The 15,177-nt window shown below is 45.6% G+C and overlaps 1 protein-coding gene across 1 annotated transcript in view; it reads left to right on the forward strand.

Annotated features, from left to right (window-relative positions):
• Window positions 1-15,177, forward strand: part of MYO18B (myosin XVIIIB) — a 197,441-nt gene that overhangs the window by 115,935 nt on the left and 66,329 nt on the right. The window contains exons 32-33 of the mRNA XM_037878962.1: window positions 898-1,002; window positions 4,910-5,062. Coding sequence (XP_037734890.1) covers window positions 898-1,002; window positions 4,910-5,062 — 258 coding nt within the window. The remainder of the gene's footprint in view (window positions 1-897; window positions 1,003-4,909; window positions 5,063-15,177) is intronic.

Genomic DNA, 15,177 nt, shown 5'->3' on the forward strand with positions numbered 1-15,177 from the left:
AGGAAGCAGAGCAGACACTGATGTTTGCAAAAGAGGGTTGAGGCAACAATAATTATAGGCATGAAAGGTGCTTCTGGCCATGCACTTCAAGTGCACTCTGGGTGGCATCACGGACCAAGCTGGAAGTGGCCCCTGGAAAGCTTTGTGGGTTGGGAGGAGGCCTCCACGTCTCCCTCTCCTTAGCCAGAAGTGGTTGCGTTGCCAAGAAGACACTGGGGCCATCTCCCCAATACACAGAAGGTACGTCTACACAGCCCCAAACCCCTGTGGCAGTGAGTCTCAGAAAAGCCCAGGTTGAAGGACTCAGGCTTGTGGGGCTCGCCCTACAGGGCTGAAAATAGCAGTGTAGACATTCCTGCTCAGCTGGATCCCGGGCTCTGAGATCCTCGCTGGGTGGGAATGTCTACACTGGTCATTTTAGCCCCTGAGTGTGAGCCCCATGAGCCCCAGTCAGTTGACCCAGGCTCTGAGACTTTGCTGCTGCAGGGTTTCTTAGCAGTGTAGACATATCCAGTGTGTCTTTAAAGGGCAACAAGTCTCCCATCCCTACTAGCATTGATGGGAGTGTTCAGCTGGCTGCCAAGCTGCTGTATGTGTGCCAGCAGGAGCCATTACTTAGCTGCTGCTTTGGCCATGCCCTGGCAGGCCGCACCATTGGGCCATATTATTATATTTTCAATCAGAAATAAGAGACTTCATGTAAAATGGGACTGTGATTGCCTTCACCTTTTTAAACGGAAAGGTGCAAACCGTTCAGAGACCGCTGGAAGGAGCAAGCAAAGTAGTGTCCGGGAAGTAGTTATTAAGTTGGAAGCAATCCCCGTGGCCATCTGCCGGCCTCTGCTGGGGCAGGAGATTGCATTCTGAGCAGTCTGTGTGCTTCTCACCTGTGTGCAGCTTCGTCAGCTGGAGATGCAGTTGGAGCAGGAATTTGAGGAGAAGCAGATGGTGCTCCACGAGAAGCAGGATCTGGAAGGGCTCATTGCGACCCTCTGTGAGCAGGTAGGAAACTGGAATCCATCAGTCAACTTATTTTACCAGCTCCTGGGAGATGGCTTATGAAACTGCTAGCCAGACGAATGTGTGTGTCTCCAATCCTTGGCATTCCCACCTTGCACTCGGCATGCCCCCACCCAAACCACTATTGCCTTTTTTTATTAATATGGGACAAGTTACAAAAAAACAAATGAAGCCAGAACCAGAACACAATGAGCCCCTTGCTATCAAACATGTTGCCAAGGGGCAAATCCCAGCTTTTCTTCCACTAAATATTACCCTGCCTATTGGAGCAGTATCATTTGCCATAGCAGTTCGAGTGCTGGGGTCCCAATATAGTCTCAGAACAAAGGGGCTGGTCCCATAACGGGATCTTGGAGGTGCAGCTTTATAGTTTTTCTCAGAATAAGTGTCTGGATAACTAACCATTGGAAAGAAATGCTTTCCTTGTACTATTTTTGTGCGAGAAGCAAACAAACCAAAACAAATGCTGGACCAACTCCTTCTGCCCAGAGAAGCCATTATCAGATTGTTATTTACTGTAGATGTCTGTCCCTACCACATTCATTCAAACAAATCTTTTGTCACCATCTAATGTGTGTAGGGCGGTGATTGAAGAGCATGTGCTGGAAAAAGCATACACAGCTCTTTCATGTTAAATTATACGATAAGGAACTTGAACGTGGCTTCATTAGACGAAATTTCGATGAGATGACATACAAACCTAGCCATGTTTGGAAACTCTCTCATGCACCATGTCCTTACCTGGGTGTGCAGGGTAAGGGCCAGACAGAAGAGCAGCCTCACTGGACATTTAGACATGCTGTCTCATCACTTCTGTGTGGAAAGACAGCGAGACTCAGGGCTGTAGCCCAGTGAGCTGAGTCTTTTATGCTGATGTTTTCAAACTGCCTGTGGACAGCTCAGCATTATATTGCAATTAAAATAGCTTTAAAACAAGGGCACGCCGAGGAGAGTGGGAACTACTTATTTGGAGTTATGGTCATAGGCTAGCATAACTCCTGGTCATTGGAATAATCTGGCTGGGGTTCATGAGGTCTGGCACTTACTATGTTCATTACGTTTTGGAGAGAAGATGAAGAATTTTGGAGTCTAACAACACTGTGCAATGGTGGGGAGATTTCAGGATAGATGTAAAATTGTGTAATGGGGCCTATCCAGAACTTCCCATAGGCTTTCAGCTCGTAAAATGCTTGGTAACTGGCAGAATAAACACTGCTATATAAATGCAGGGTATTGTTATTACTACCACCAGTCAATTCAGTGTGTTCCTTCTGTTTGATAGTTTACAAAAATTAACACAGATGAATGAATATAGTATATGAGCTGTAGAGAGAATTCAGTGCATGGGAGTTAGGTAGTGTCAGATTGTCCTTACCAGAGGATGCTGCCCTGCTGGTACCCCACACAAGGTATTGCCAGGACTGTATAATCTCTCTCTCTCCGTGCCCTGCACCAAATGACCACGTTCACTGTTGGGATTCTTCATTTCCTATTGTGATTAGCGGAAAGGAAGAGCAAACGTGGGCACGAAAAACACTGTATTAGTCAGCTTTTCTGGCCCTGATTGCAAGTGAAAAGGCACCTGTCGGTGATGACAGAGGGGGCAGGCGGAGACTGGCGTTCTCTGTGCACTGAGAATGGCAAAGTCAATAAACCCAATTTGTATTTATGACACAGAATTCATCTGCTGTGGCAGATGAGCGCTGAGATAGGACAAACAGTACAGTACAGCGTCCAGGAGAGAGCCTGCCCGTGTGGGGAGGGGCGGGGAGAGAGAATGGGAGAAAAGCGCATCTGCTCTGCTTTCGAGTTATTAGCGCTACAGTCTGATTTGCAGTGGACAGTATGCTGCAGACCTTCTTATCAAACAGCTGAAAGCCAATTAAGGAAGCGGAGACGCCACCAGTGTTTTCAGGTTACAGAAAAATGCCAAGCAGCTTTAAAACAGGTTCCAAGGTCAAGTCTGCATAATGAATTTTAACCAGTGAACAGATGATAGGAGGCTAGATCTGAGAGTAGAGGAGACACATAAAGGAATATTTAGAAGCACAGAGTGCAAGAGCTGTCGTATTCCAATTAGTATGAAATCAAACACTGGGACCATGTCCTTGTTTGCTTTTTTTTTCTCTAATTCTCTTATCTTGTGTCCGTGGATACTCACAAATTCATTTGGGTGTCGAATATTTTAAACTCACTACTTCTTTAAAGGGCTTCAGGGTAATACACTGGCACAAAATTAACTGGTGAGGAGCCCCCATAATAACACAAACCTCTACCTACAGAGCAAGGGACACAACTGAATAACTGTCATTTGCAAACAGTCCTTTCGCTATAAAAACAGATGCTCTGCATTAGCGCTGTGGGAATAATTCATACTGAACATTTATTTGGTGGGGTTTTTCCCTGGTTTTTTTTTTTTCCGATGTGGAATTTTCCAGATAAAATTGTATGTTTTCTTGATCTTTTTTTTTAATTCTTCAATAACTTGTGATAACTTTTTAATTTAAGCTGTTCAATATTTGAGATTTGAGATGTTGCTTAATCATGATTGGGTCATAAAGCACAGTGGGTAGTTTCTGTTCCCTGATTGGATGAGTGTAATCCTAGTAACCAGGTTTTAGGTGTGAATGCCTGTAGAAATCAGAGATTCAATTTCCGTGAGTCTCCATGTTAGTAATTCTCAATTGCACCAGTATTAACAGAAGGCCAGTGTGCAAGGGGCAGAGATCCAGGCAAGGCCAATCCATTTCAACATTCAAACCAGGATTTGCAGGACTTTCCCCTCACTGTTGTTGGAATTCACCCCTGATGCCAGCACAAAGCCTTGCAGAGAGGCTGCATGGATGATCTGCAGCCTGTCTTATGGGGTGGGGAATTCACCTCCCAGTTGGTTCATGTTCCAAGGGTGTAAAGCCTGAATGGTCAAATCTGCAGTAATGACAGTGACAATGAAAAATACATTTTACAGTCCTCCATGATCCCAGACTGATATTCTGCTGCATTGCTGTCTTGTTCTTCCTTGAGCCACACTGGTTTTTCTGTATTAGTATCCTTGGTAAAAATGTTTTCTAGCTCTGAGAGTGGGATAATGTTGCTGTAGGCCTCTTCCTACTGCAGAGGAGCGATAGCTCGTGCCTGGTGCAGGGTTTACTCCGATGTTTGTCTGGGTAGGAAGCAGGGCATTGGAGAGCAGCACCTGGTGTTTCAGATCTGCAAGCTCTAAGTGAGGGCAAGGGTTATAGCCGTCTTTTGATGGGCGAGCAGTTCAGATGGCAAAGCCTGTCACGTTCCGATGGAAGATACCCATAGAGCTTTCGCTGGCATCCGTCACTGCTGAGTGGGGTCAACAGTAAAGATGAAATCACTTAAGGGCGGCGAGATGGTGGATAAAGTCCGGACTCGCTGTGGATCTCAATAACCACTGTGCACACGTGTTATATATAGGGAATACCACAGAATAAAGAAATTTTAAAGCACCTGGGTCCTAGACTTTGTCGTTAGTTATTCATTTGAACTGTTGGATCACTACAGAAAGTTTCTTTGCTGCTCCTTTGAAATCTGTTGTTTGACTGGAGACTGAGGCAGACTGCATCTAACAGAAACTAGATCTGGTCACAGATTTTCTAACGCAACAGTTTTCTACTGGGAAATGTAATTTCATCAAACTCAAAACGTTTTGTGAGGGCAAGTTGATTCTGACAAAGTTTTGTTGAACAACATGTTGAAGTGAAACATTTCAACAGTCCAGTTTGAAATGTTCCTGAGGTTTGGTTCCATGGGAAATTTTGAAATGTCACCTTTTCATTTGATTCTAAATAAAAAACCCTGAAATGTTGGAATTTCCTGCAGAATGGGGGACTGACTCTAATGAAAACCTTTCTGCCCCCAGATTGGTCATCGGGACTTTGACGTAGAGAAGCGGCTTCGGCGGGACCTGAAGAGGACACACGCTCTTCTCGCAGATGTGCAGCTCCTGCTGGTGACAGCGGGAGAGCCCAGTCCGTCTGTCAGCAAAGAGGAGCTTGAGAACGTTCGCAGTCAGGTCAGAGACCTTAGACACATTTGGTTTTCTTTTCTTTTCATTTGGCACCTCTCTCTTTGTTATGCTGGGATGCTGGAAACGCTCTAGCACCTCTACACGCACAGAAGTAAGACGCTTGTTACAGGCCTATCCCAAATACATGATGACATCACTACACCCAACTGACCAAGCAGTCATGGACCCTCTTCTGTAAACATGCGCAGACATTTGGCCAGTGCCCTGCCTTAATGATTTTGGTGTGCATTAATCAGGGCTAGGAAAAAACAAGCTTCAGCTCCAGTAGGACTAGACTTTTGTAGAGTCATTAATGGAGTTATATCCCAGCTGTTTTTCCACAGACATGCACCCTACTGACCCTGTTAATTCTGATATTTTACAGCTCCCCTTAATATCTAAAATCTTGTGACCTGTGTATTCTTGGCCTCCCTGCTTTCAAACTGAGGTAGCAGAAGTAAGAAAGGGAGCTGGAATTGTGCTCCAAAAAGTAATGTTTTGTTATGAGGAGTTTAGTCAGGAAAGCAAAGCGAGGAGTGCAGTTGCTGTCTTCCCAGGTTCTGTTTGCTGCCAGGAGCTCTAGAGGAAAGATGGGAAGTGTGTTTGCATGTCGGACACAGAGTGAGCTCCAGCCAAATTCTTGTGTTTCAAAGCACTGTACCTTTTACTTTCGGGGAGATCTCCCCGCTGAGACTAAAGTGCCCTCTGGGATTGACCCTCTAAGTGGGCATCTTTAAAGACAGCGTACCTCTTTGTGTGACAGGCTTTTCACAAGCACCCCTCAAAACCCTCAGTAACACAAACCTCTCACGGCCTCAGAAAATCTCTGGGCTTGAAACTCCTTTTCCATCTCTCTCCCATCTGAAATAATACAAGCTGTCCCATGATGCTTGGGCTCACTCTGTGGGCACTTACAATTCAAATCAACAGGCATGAATGTGACTTTATGTAATGGGGCACCTCTGATTTTAGGGTTCCTACTCATGGTTCTCATGAGGGGCCCAATCCAAAGCCCACAGAAGTCAGTGGAATGACTGTCAAAGGGCTCCAGCTCATGCCCAGAACCTGGATTTGGTTCTGTGGGATTTCCAAAGTAAAGAAGGAATCTAGTCAATTCCACAGTCATTCCTCTGTCTCTCGACACTTACTAGTTACTAGTCACATCTACAATGGAAAAAATTGTGAAGAAATAGAAAACTTATTGAAATCAGCCTGAGAACCGCTTCCAGCAAACTTCATTCACGGTGCACAAGATGGAGGCTAATGGCTGTTTTAGGCTGTCCATCGTCTGTCTAATGAACAGCACTATCCTGACACGGCAAAGCCTTTCTAGCATTTCCTGGGGACATGATTTATTTACCTGACCCAAAGTGAAACTGCAAGATTATATGAGTTTTTACAGAACTTTCCTTGTTAATTGTGCAGCAAGATAACGGCAGCCTCTACACACATGCCTGAGCACAAAGAGCGTTTCCCTCAGACCTTTTCTCCCCTCTCCAGCGCAGACTGGCATCTAGTCTTGGGAACAACGGGTATCTAAGTAAGGCAACTACAATTAAATAAAATGTTCCATCTTTCTTTTTACAGCCCATGTTCATTACCTTCTCCGCAATGTGTTTTTCTACCGTTCTTGCAAATGAAATCCCTTTCCATATCTGTTGTCATGGAAATGGTGATAAGTATTGTGTGTTGTATTCTAATCTGTGCAAGAATCAGAGTTTAATTTGCTTCTGTTTTAAGCACAGACATCCTGCATTCCATAACTAGCGTAGAGCAGAACAGAGGTTAAATATACACACACACCTTTCTTTATTCATTTTTGACTGCTCCCAAAGAATTGAAAATGGTGGTGAGGGGGAAGAGAATGAAAGGATGGATAAGAGTCTTTCTAACAAACTTCACCCAAGGTCTGTCAGCAGAGTCTGAACACTGGACCTCCAGCACTGAAAGCATTAACTTCGACTACAGAAACTCAAGGAGTAGCTCTTTTACCTGGTGGCCATAGTAGGTTCTTATCCTCTATAGAGATTAGCCACTGGAAGGGAATATGACACACACAGCCTGTGTGTTGCAGCTTTGCAATGATATAGGGGTTGCTGCTTTCGAGAAATTGATCTCATTGTTATAGAAATGGAAAAGACCTGTTAGGTCATCTAGTCCAGCTGCTGCAGCCGGTGCAAACCTGTTTCCTATAGTGCATTGGATAGTGTTTGCCTCAGTATCTTTTTAAAGGTTCCAAGTGATGGGGTTTTCACCACTTCTCCTGGGAGACTATTTCCCCATGCTCACAAATCTCCCCGGGAGGAAGTTCTTCTTGAGGTGCTGCTCCCATTTCCCCAGGCTCATTCCTAGCCTCTCCCCTGGTTATGTGATGCTCAGAGCCCCCTGGGGCTGATGCAGAGAGACAGAAAGGAAGCTCCTCACCCCAGAAAAAAATTAAAAGCCTGGTGGAGCAGCCCACTAGCCCATGGAGCACTCTGCTTATATGGGTGTGACTTTTGGCATCTGTCTCTCTTGGTGTAGCTGCACCCAAGGAGCAGATGCAGAGCAAGTGCCCTGGATGTTCTGCTCTTTCAGAGGTGGCTGCTTGCCATGCCGAGAGGCTGGAGCAGTTAGTGCAAGGAGCTGGGAGACAGCTTGAGAAAATGGCAGATCCGAGTGAATGGGCTGGTGTGAAAAGCCTTGGCACCCTGGCTAGACTGCTTGACTATACCAGTAAGAAGATAAGGGCTTCCTGGCCTTGTGCTGTCATTGGAGACAATGGAAATGCCATTGGAAATGCGTTGGCTTCAACTCCAAAAAACCCAGCAAAGCAGGTATAACAAGTTGTGCCGTTGGGGCGTGGAACCTCACCCTAACTATCACCTGCGCGGAGCTTGCTAATGCCGCGTTGGTATCTGTTCAAGAAAACAACGCAGAAAGGAGAGGCAAGAGAATAATGATGATTTAATGACACCAATCTTCAGAAGCCATTTAGTAATTAATCCATGCTGTACATTTCCACTGGAAACAGACTAAGCTGGAGACATAAGCGATTCCAGCAACATACATACATAATTGAGCTAATAGTTCTGCATAAATAACATCTGTGAGCTGCAGCTGTTTCCACCTGGGGGAATGGAAGGCGATCTTGGTTTAAAGCGGTTCTCTGTTGGCTGAAGAGAAACATCTCTAATAAAGCAACTCATCAATTTCTGGTCAGCAGCAGGGAGCAGAGTGAGCATCAGCGGAATGATTTCTAGTGGTACTCAGTTCCCCCACTACATCCTGCTCCATGGGTGACGGTACTAGCTGTTATCGTGGGGTTTGGGAGGACACAGGTGGAGTTTGAAATGACGCCCACGGGTGCTTGAGACCGTGAACAGCCCACGCCAGTTGATGCTGAATCAGAAAAGCCAACGGAAGCTCAGCCCGTATCATTCAGCACCTCTTTCTCTTTTTGACCCGGAAGGTCCTTGTTTTAGCTGACAAAGGGGATTAGAAACAATTGAGAGAAATGCCCCCTGTGAGCAGATGTGCAGACCCTGCACGCTGCATGCCTGAGTTACTGTGCTAGCTGTGTGAGTTACAGCCGTTAAGACCTGTCTCTTGGTTAAAGATCAAATATCCCCCAAGCTTCTTCAGCCACGTCTGGGAGACAAGCCTGGGACTCTCCCCACTCTTCTGGTGCGCAGTGTCTTTTCTAGTCTTCCTAGTAGCCATTGCTCTTTACTATTGGTGCCTTTTGTCTTGGAAATAACACACTATGGAGCATGCTGCTCAGCTCTGTCTTCCTGGATCCATCACCAGGGTCCATCTGTGTGGATTGCACACGAGACCTCCCGCTTTGTGAGCATAACCTCTATCCTTGTGGTGAAGGGGGGAGTCCATTACCTGCTATTGATAGTAGCCTTTCGGAGCGGGTGGACATATAACACAGACTGAGCCAATGGGTCCCGCACATGTTCATCCCAGTCCTAATTCCCCAGAACTCCCTTAGTTAGAGTATCAACCGAGGGACACCCATCGTTACCAGTCCTCGGAGTGACTGGCCTCTGGATACAGCTCTGCTACACTCGCACTGTACAGCCCACACAGTGTCCATCAGCATCACTCGTTATTGTACAGCCCCCAGACGTGTGCTGGCTGCCTGCGGCAAGGGGAAGGAGGCACAATCCCTGCCTCACACAAGCCAACATTTGGACATGATTTGGGGGCAGATAATTTGTGGCTGGTTGGTGAATCTAACTAGTGTTAACAACCAGTGATAGGAAAAGCTGCTCTCCTTTTTGCAGCCTGCCCTGCCCTTGGCATTTTCAGTGTGGGCGACCTGAGGCACCTCGGGTCACAGTAGTAACAAACCACTAAAAAAAAATTGCTATCCAGTGCGTAGAGATTCTCTTTCTCTCCTGTGTCTGTATGGACCCAATGCTGCTGGAGGTGGGGCAGGGTGGGGTGGGGGTAAATGTTTGGCTGATGCTGATTATTAAAATATGGGTGTTCATGATTTTTAATGTTTCATGAAATTTGCCCTGAAAAACAAAGCTTTCCCCTATTAAAAAAACAAGCCGGAACAGTGTGCTTCTCCTAATGCTACATCAGAGCCTCCCTTGGTGGGGAATGTCGTCCTGCCCTCTTTTTGCTGGTCCCCCCACCCTGCCCCTCCTCACAGGGGTTAATGGTGGCCGGCTATCAAATTAGTGGCAGGCCTGAACTGCAGCTAATAGTCTTCAGGGCCTGTGTGTTTTCCTCCCCGTGTGCACACATGCGGCTGCTCTCACTCAGACGTACATTAATTCTGTCACATCATTTATTGATCCCAAGATGCAGCTGTTTCTTTCGGATTTGTGGGGAACGGGCTGGCTGCTCGTTTCAGAAATATTCAACCAGCTGCTCATTTCCACGTAAAACAGAATAAAAGATGAAAAGTAACATAGGCGCTCAGGGAATGTGGCGGTTGGAGAAGGTGCTGAGGCATAAACAAACAGAACTGGAGGAGACCTGTGGCTCTTTACGCATGTGCTGTCATGTTCTCGTCCCCGTATTTGCCAAGGAACCCTGGGAAAATGCACACATGCCTGACCCTATGCTGTGACAGTCCTACACTCTTCATCAGGGATTGTCAATGGCCAGAAGTTTTAGATACATCTTACTTAGTACGCAGCCATATTCCGAAGTGAGAGATACCAATTGCATTGTGGACAGAGCAGTTAATACAGAATAAAGCACTTTCCCCACAAAATTGGCTGGGTCTGTCCTGCACAGAATGTAAAGCTCCTTTGAGTATTGTTCTTCTCATGTTGTATCATAAATGAATCCAGTCTTTGCTTTCCATGCCTCCCAGTCCTTTCTGAAGGCAAGCTGTGTCGGTGGTCTAATCTGGCCTGCTTTGGGCACTCAGGATTCCTGTTGATTGCAAAGGGGGCAGCGTGGTTTCCTTGCTTGGTCGTACAAAGTGCTCGGGCTGACACAGCACAGCCTGGCACTGCTGTTCATTAGGACTGGCGTTGATTTCATGCCAAAAGAAGTACTTCAGAGTGGCAGCTGGAAGGAGTTTGTAAGGAGTTGACACCTGTGGGTTAGCTCTCGCGGTACGTGATATTGTTCACTTAGGAGGAAATCACATGAAAGCAAAGGGCTCTTGAGTCAATGGCTGCAGATCAGATATAGCTGCTCTGCTCAGGAAAACTCACTGTTCAATATTCTCAATGGATCCCTTTCTTTTAACTAATAAGTTCTTTCCCCCAGACATTCACAAGCTATTTTTCTACCATTTTTCCCTGTTGTAACACCATATTTAAAAATGAATCCCTAGTAGTCTCTTATATCCACTTCAGTGCTGAAGATAGATGATGGTCATTGACTTGCTTCCCCCGCCCCCACCTCTAGTGTTCTTAATTGGGCAATTTGTCACCATTTTGACAAAGACTTATATATAGCATTTTAAAGAATGAATCACAGTAACCTGAGTAACTGACCCTTACACAGAATCCTTTCACATGCAGAGGGAATAAATAACCAGGCAAAAATGGAGATTGCTGACTGCAAGAGGGACTGAAATGTGCCACTTAACTCTTTATTTGTGCATAATTGTTGTACCACCCCTTCAAATAAATCGATTCAGTATTACCCTGGGTAGAGGGGTTCCCATGCAGTAGATAAATATATCATATATAGCTGGTTAAACCCAGGATTCCTTCCAAATCCTCTAATTTAAGTAATGACATTTAAAACCACCAGTAAATAAGAAAAGATGCAGTGATATTAAGGGTATGTAAGAAAACTGTATTTCTGAATGAAAGGGTTTTTAGTACCAAGAACATGCCTGCTAGACAATACAGTAGCGACTGGTTGGGATTTATGGATTTGTTGAGGGAGTAGGAAATGCTAATGTTTATATCAACGCTTCAACAAACCCCAGGGACTCACTTTGCAATTCAGAAGTAATGTCTGCACCCAGGATCACCTACAGACTGTTGCTCATACTCTGAGGGCCACTGGCAACTGACAGATAATTACATGAAGTACCTTTGAACTGTGAAAATACCTTTGGCTCAGTGGGAATACAAAGCACAGAGAAAGGAAGAGAAGAATCCTGTGTAAGAATTCTACAGGACATCCTCAGGGACAAACCAGGCACCTTTCAGCTTGACAGGATTATGTGACAGTGCTGGACTGACAATGAAGACATTGTGCTAACCTCCCACTGTGCCCAGGGAGACACTTCAGCGTTCTCCAAATGGAACTGAGAGGGCAGAAGGGTAAACTAGCAGTGTATGTGAGCGATTTCAAACTTGCAAAGGACTTACCTTTGCTGAAGCAGCTGGAAGCTGGTTTTCTGATTGAAGCATCAAGCCGGATATGGAAGGACTCCGTGGTGTACACGTGGGGTGGAATGTCTGTGATGGATGGAGTTTTCTAAGTTCCATTCGGTGTTATGAAAGGAGGATGGTCGGTAGAAGTTATGCAGCGGCTGGGGAGAAGTATGTCTACCAGAGTCAAGGGGTCCTTGCTATGCTGGACTAGAGAGGAAGAGCCAGACATAACCGTCTGCTCTAATACTGTCAGTGCGGTTTTTCCTGTCTTTTTTGTGCTGCTGAGCTAGCTTTTACAGTGTACCAGTCGGTAGCTCCCACCTCTCCTCCTACTGGCAGTGCCAAACACCCTTCGCCCACTGCCAAGACAACTTCACCCTCCAATGGGGGTTGGCACTTGCAATATAGAATGGGGGGTGGCCAGTAGTGATGCATCCTGGCCTCGTTAAAGTGAGGAAGGGAATCGCAGAGTATGTCAAGGTTCCTTCCCCACTCTGAACTCTAGGGTACGGTTGTGGGCACCTGCATGAAAGACCCCCTACGCTTATTTTTACCAGCTTAGGTTAAAAACTTCCCCAAGGTACAAACTTTGCCTTGTCCTTGAACCCTATGCTGCCACCACCAAGCGTGTTAAACAAAGACCAGGGAAAGAGCCCACTTGGAGACGTCTTCCTCCAAATATCCCCCCAAGCCCTACACCCCCTTTCCTGAAAATCCAGAAGTTCAAGTATTTGGGAGCCATTCTCATGAATGTGCAGAGACCTTTCCGGCTATTGATGCAGATACAGTCCTCCTGCGATAGCTGTTCTCTTAGGGTTTGCATCATGGCCCCTCTTCATTGTTTGCCTTTACTTTAGGGGCTGGTGCCTGCCCTGGAGACTAATGTTCTTGAGAGAGAGACTTGATACTGTGAATATTGACTCCTTAATGTTCTGATAACACTGTGAGGCAATGCATGTATTAAAACAGCCTCATGATTACCCCTTTCCTCAGATTTCTAATGTCATGCATGGCAAGGCTTTTGAAATCTAATAAATTCTACGACCAGCTCCACAAATCACTGGTAGAACAAAAACTTGGAACAAAAATGCAATATTTTAGCAAAACCTTGCATGGTCTTGGAGTGTAGTTTGGTATCTTAATAAGTCTGAAGCATCCATTTTACACAGGTATTTAACAGATGGCTTAGCATAGCAAACTAATGTTATTCATCAGTTCATACATAATGCATTTGTGACGGGAATTTCAATTTACTTTCCCCAAGTGGGAAAATTCCATCGCAGAGAGAACAAGGGAGTTGGGTATTTAATGAGAGACAGTGGAGACAGTCGAGTTCAGATAGAATGAAATCTATGTTCATAACCTGAATTCAGGATGGGGAGGAAGCCTTCTGGAGAATTTCTAACCTATTTAATTTGCCTGGGATTGGACACTTTCAGCAAATCAGAACCCGTGAAAGCTGAAATGCCATTAGAAACACCACTGCCTCCTTTAGGCGGGGTAGTAGGGCAAGAGAAAGCAAGCCTGAAATATGGGACAAGAAGAGGTTGTGGAGGAAGAGCAATGAAGGAAAGCCAGGCCTCTGTGAAAGAGCAAGTTAATAACAGTGAGCAGAAGACGAGGAAATACACCTCAGCAGCCCAGTTGCCAGAAAAGTGTAACACTGATATTGTATGGGCCAGCAGACACAGAGAAATCATGCTGCCCAAGGCAATGTCTTCACGGAGTTTGAGGACTTTCCCATGGAAATCGGGGTGACTTCATGAAAAGTGCTGACGTGTGTCTGTGAGCACTGAGATTGTGTTTGAACATCACATGCTGTCACAGGGGTGAGCCATCTTTTGCCTGTGAGATCTTCCAGGGCACACCCGGCACTACATACAGGAGGAATGGTCTGTCAGGAGTGCAGAGAGCAATAAGACACACGTACACCATGGTTTTAGAGAGAGGGGAAGAATACCTCCTATTGCTACCATGAAATACTTCTTGGCCCTCCCTAGGAACTTAAGGACTCCACACTCTCGCATCATCTCCTGTTCCCATCGGCTTGCTTTACTGTACGCTTAGAGGCAGGAGAATGAAGCATGAAGTAGGAATGGTGTGTTTTGCACAGCAAAGGCGAAGAGCTGTTATTGCGAGCTCCAGACACACAGCACAGACGCAGGGAATGTAATGCGCATGCAGCCCTAGTACAGGAACTTGGTCTGTAACCAATGAGCGACCCCCACGTCCCGATGCTGGGTCACCCGTGGCACAATTTCAGATGTTTCTATTTTCTAAAGAAATTAGTGCTATACCCTAGGCATCCTGGTACTTCCATCCCTGAACTGAAACTCATTAGAATATGGAACCACCTATTATGCCATGAATATGTTATAACGCTGTTAAAGGAATGCCAGGAGGAACGGGCTGGGTATCTTCGCATTCCCTTGTGCAAAGGAGAGCCAAGCAGCTGAGAAAACGAATTCCTTTCAGAGAACATAATCTCTCTAGCAGAAACCCAAGTTCACCAAACCTGTATTACTTTCACCAGACTTCTGATCTTTGATTTTTTTTTTGGTAGTACAAGTAGTAATTGAAATTTGAAATGAATGATGTTTAACTCCTTCCAGGGTCCTTCACTTAGGTAATTTCAGTAATTTATTGCCCAAGCTGTATGCAAAATGTAGACACTATCTTGAGTTGTGGGGGAAAGGAAATTCACAGAGCCTCACTGTGAGACTTCCTCAGCAATAACTCTTTGCAGACACATGCTTGGACTGATTGTAGACTATTAGACAGTTCATCAAATTGGACTGACTTTAGACACGGGAATATTGTTTTAAGAAGAGTTTCACGGGACTTGAACCAGTAAGTGCCTGGGCCACTCATTTCCCGTTGTATTTCTAGCTGGTATACATGCCTGGAGGGAATCCCAAGGAAGTTTTTTTATTTTACTGGAATGATGAAGATGTTACGGCTGCGACTGTGAAGGATTTGGTCAGTGTCCCAGCATAGCGGGCTGTATTACTTCATACAAGTGTCAGCCCAGCCCTTTCCGTAGGGAAGGGAGATTTGGTGTGCTCTATTTACAGCACTTTGCGCAGAAGGAAAGGATCAGCTGGAGATGACTGATTTTAGATAAATGTGGTGACCCTGAAGCACCAGAAATTGAGATTTTGAAGGCAGGAAAATGCCAGGCCAAATCTGTTGATGAAATTCCAGGGCTGAGTGTGCCCCATGAAGACTGCAACAGCAATGCCATCACCAAAAACTGGTGAACCATCTGGTCCCCTACTTGAAATGTCTCCTGAAAACCCACCTCTGCAGTGATGCCCACTAGAAATG

The sequence above is a fragment of the Chelonia mydas genome, chromosome 15 (assembly GCF_015237465.2).
Source record: "Chelonia mydas isolate rCheMyd1 chromosome 15, rCheMyd1.pri.v2, whole genome shotgun sequence".
In the NCBI taxonomy this organism is placed as follows: Eukaryota; Metazoa; Chordata; order Testudines; family Cheloniidae; genus Chelonia; species Chelonia mydas.